This window comes from Rhincodon typus, chromosome 16, assembly GCF_021869965.1.
Source record: "Rhincodon typus isolate 14 chromosome 16, sRhiTyp1.1, whole genome shotgun sequence".
In the NCBI taxonomy this organism is placed as follows: domain Eukaryota; kingdom Metazoa; phylum Chordata; class Chondrichthyes; order Orectolobiformes; family Rhincodontidae; genus Rhincodon; species Rhincodon typus.
In genome coordinates, this window is record NC_063347.1 from 42,734,471 (window position 1) to 42,735,188 (window position 718).

A 718-nucleotide genomic window follows, 5' to 3' on the forward strand; every position below is an offset into this window, starting at 1 on the left:
CCTTCCCTCCCTCCCTCCTTCCCTCCTTCCCTCCTTCCCTCCCTCGTCTCCTTCCCTCCCCCGTCTCCTTCCCTCCTCCTCCTGTCCTCCTGTTCTGTTCTCCCTCCTCCTCCTATTTCCCCCTCCGCTCTCTTTCTCCCCCTCCCCGGCACTGAACGGTTTTTTTAAATTCCTGCCGGGCTGATTGGCGGTTGCTCGGTCACGTGTGGCGCTCGCTCTCGCTGCGGAGGCTGGCGCTCGAGCCACAGACTGTCGCGGCTCTGTTTCGCCCGGGCTCCGGATTCCGGATCAGCTCCGGCTTTAGTCCCCGTCTCCCACCCCCTCCCCTCCCCCCTCTCCCTCCCCGCTGCATCGGGGGAGCTTCTCGCTCCAGTTTCCCCTCCTTCTGGATAGATTCCCAGGCGGTATGGGGGACAAGAAGAGCCCGAACAGGTGAGAGAGCTCGAGGCGGCTGAGGGAAGACCTTTAAATGGTGGTGGTGCTGGTGACGGCGGCGGGATCGTGCGCCTCTCCTCCGGCCCCGAGTGTCGCTGGCCTGGCCTGGCCTGGCCTGTGCGGGGCCGAGCCAGGCCGGGCTCACTCACCGTGCAGCGATGGCGGACGGGCCGCCGACTGTGTTCGAACGACACAGGGAGGGGAAGCGATCAGCGGCGCCGGCTGGAAGAAAGGGACCGGGGGTTGGGGGGTGGCTGTGTGTGTGTGTGTGTGTGTGTGTGTG

General features: G+C 65.9%; 1 protein-coding gene across 1 annotated transcript in view; it reads left to right on the plus strand.

The window, feature by feature from the left end:
* The first annotated feature begins 239 nt into the window (after positions 1-239).
* Positions 240-718, plus strand: part of LOC109935040 (RING1 and YY1-binding protein) — an 89,742-nt gene continuing 89,263 nt past the window's right edge. The window contains exon 1 of the mRNA XM_048606362.1: positions 240-432. Within this exon, the coding sequence (XP_048462319.1) occupies positions 407-432 (26 nt within the window). The 5' untranslated portion in view covers positions 240-406. The remainder of the gene's footprint in view (positions 433-718) is intronic.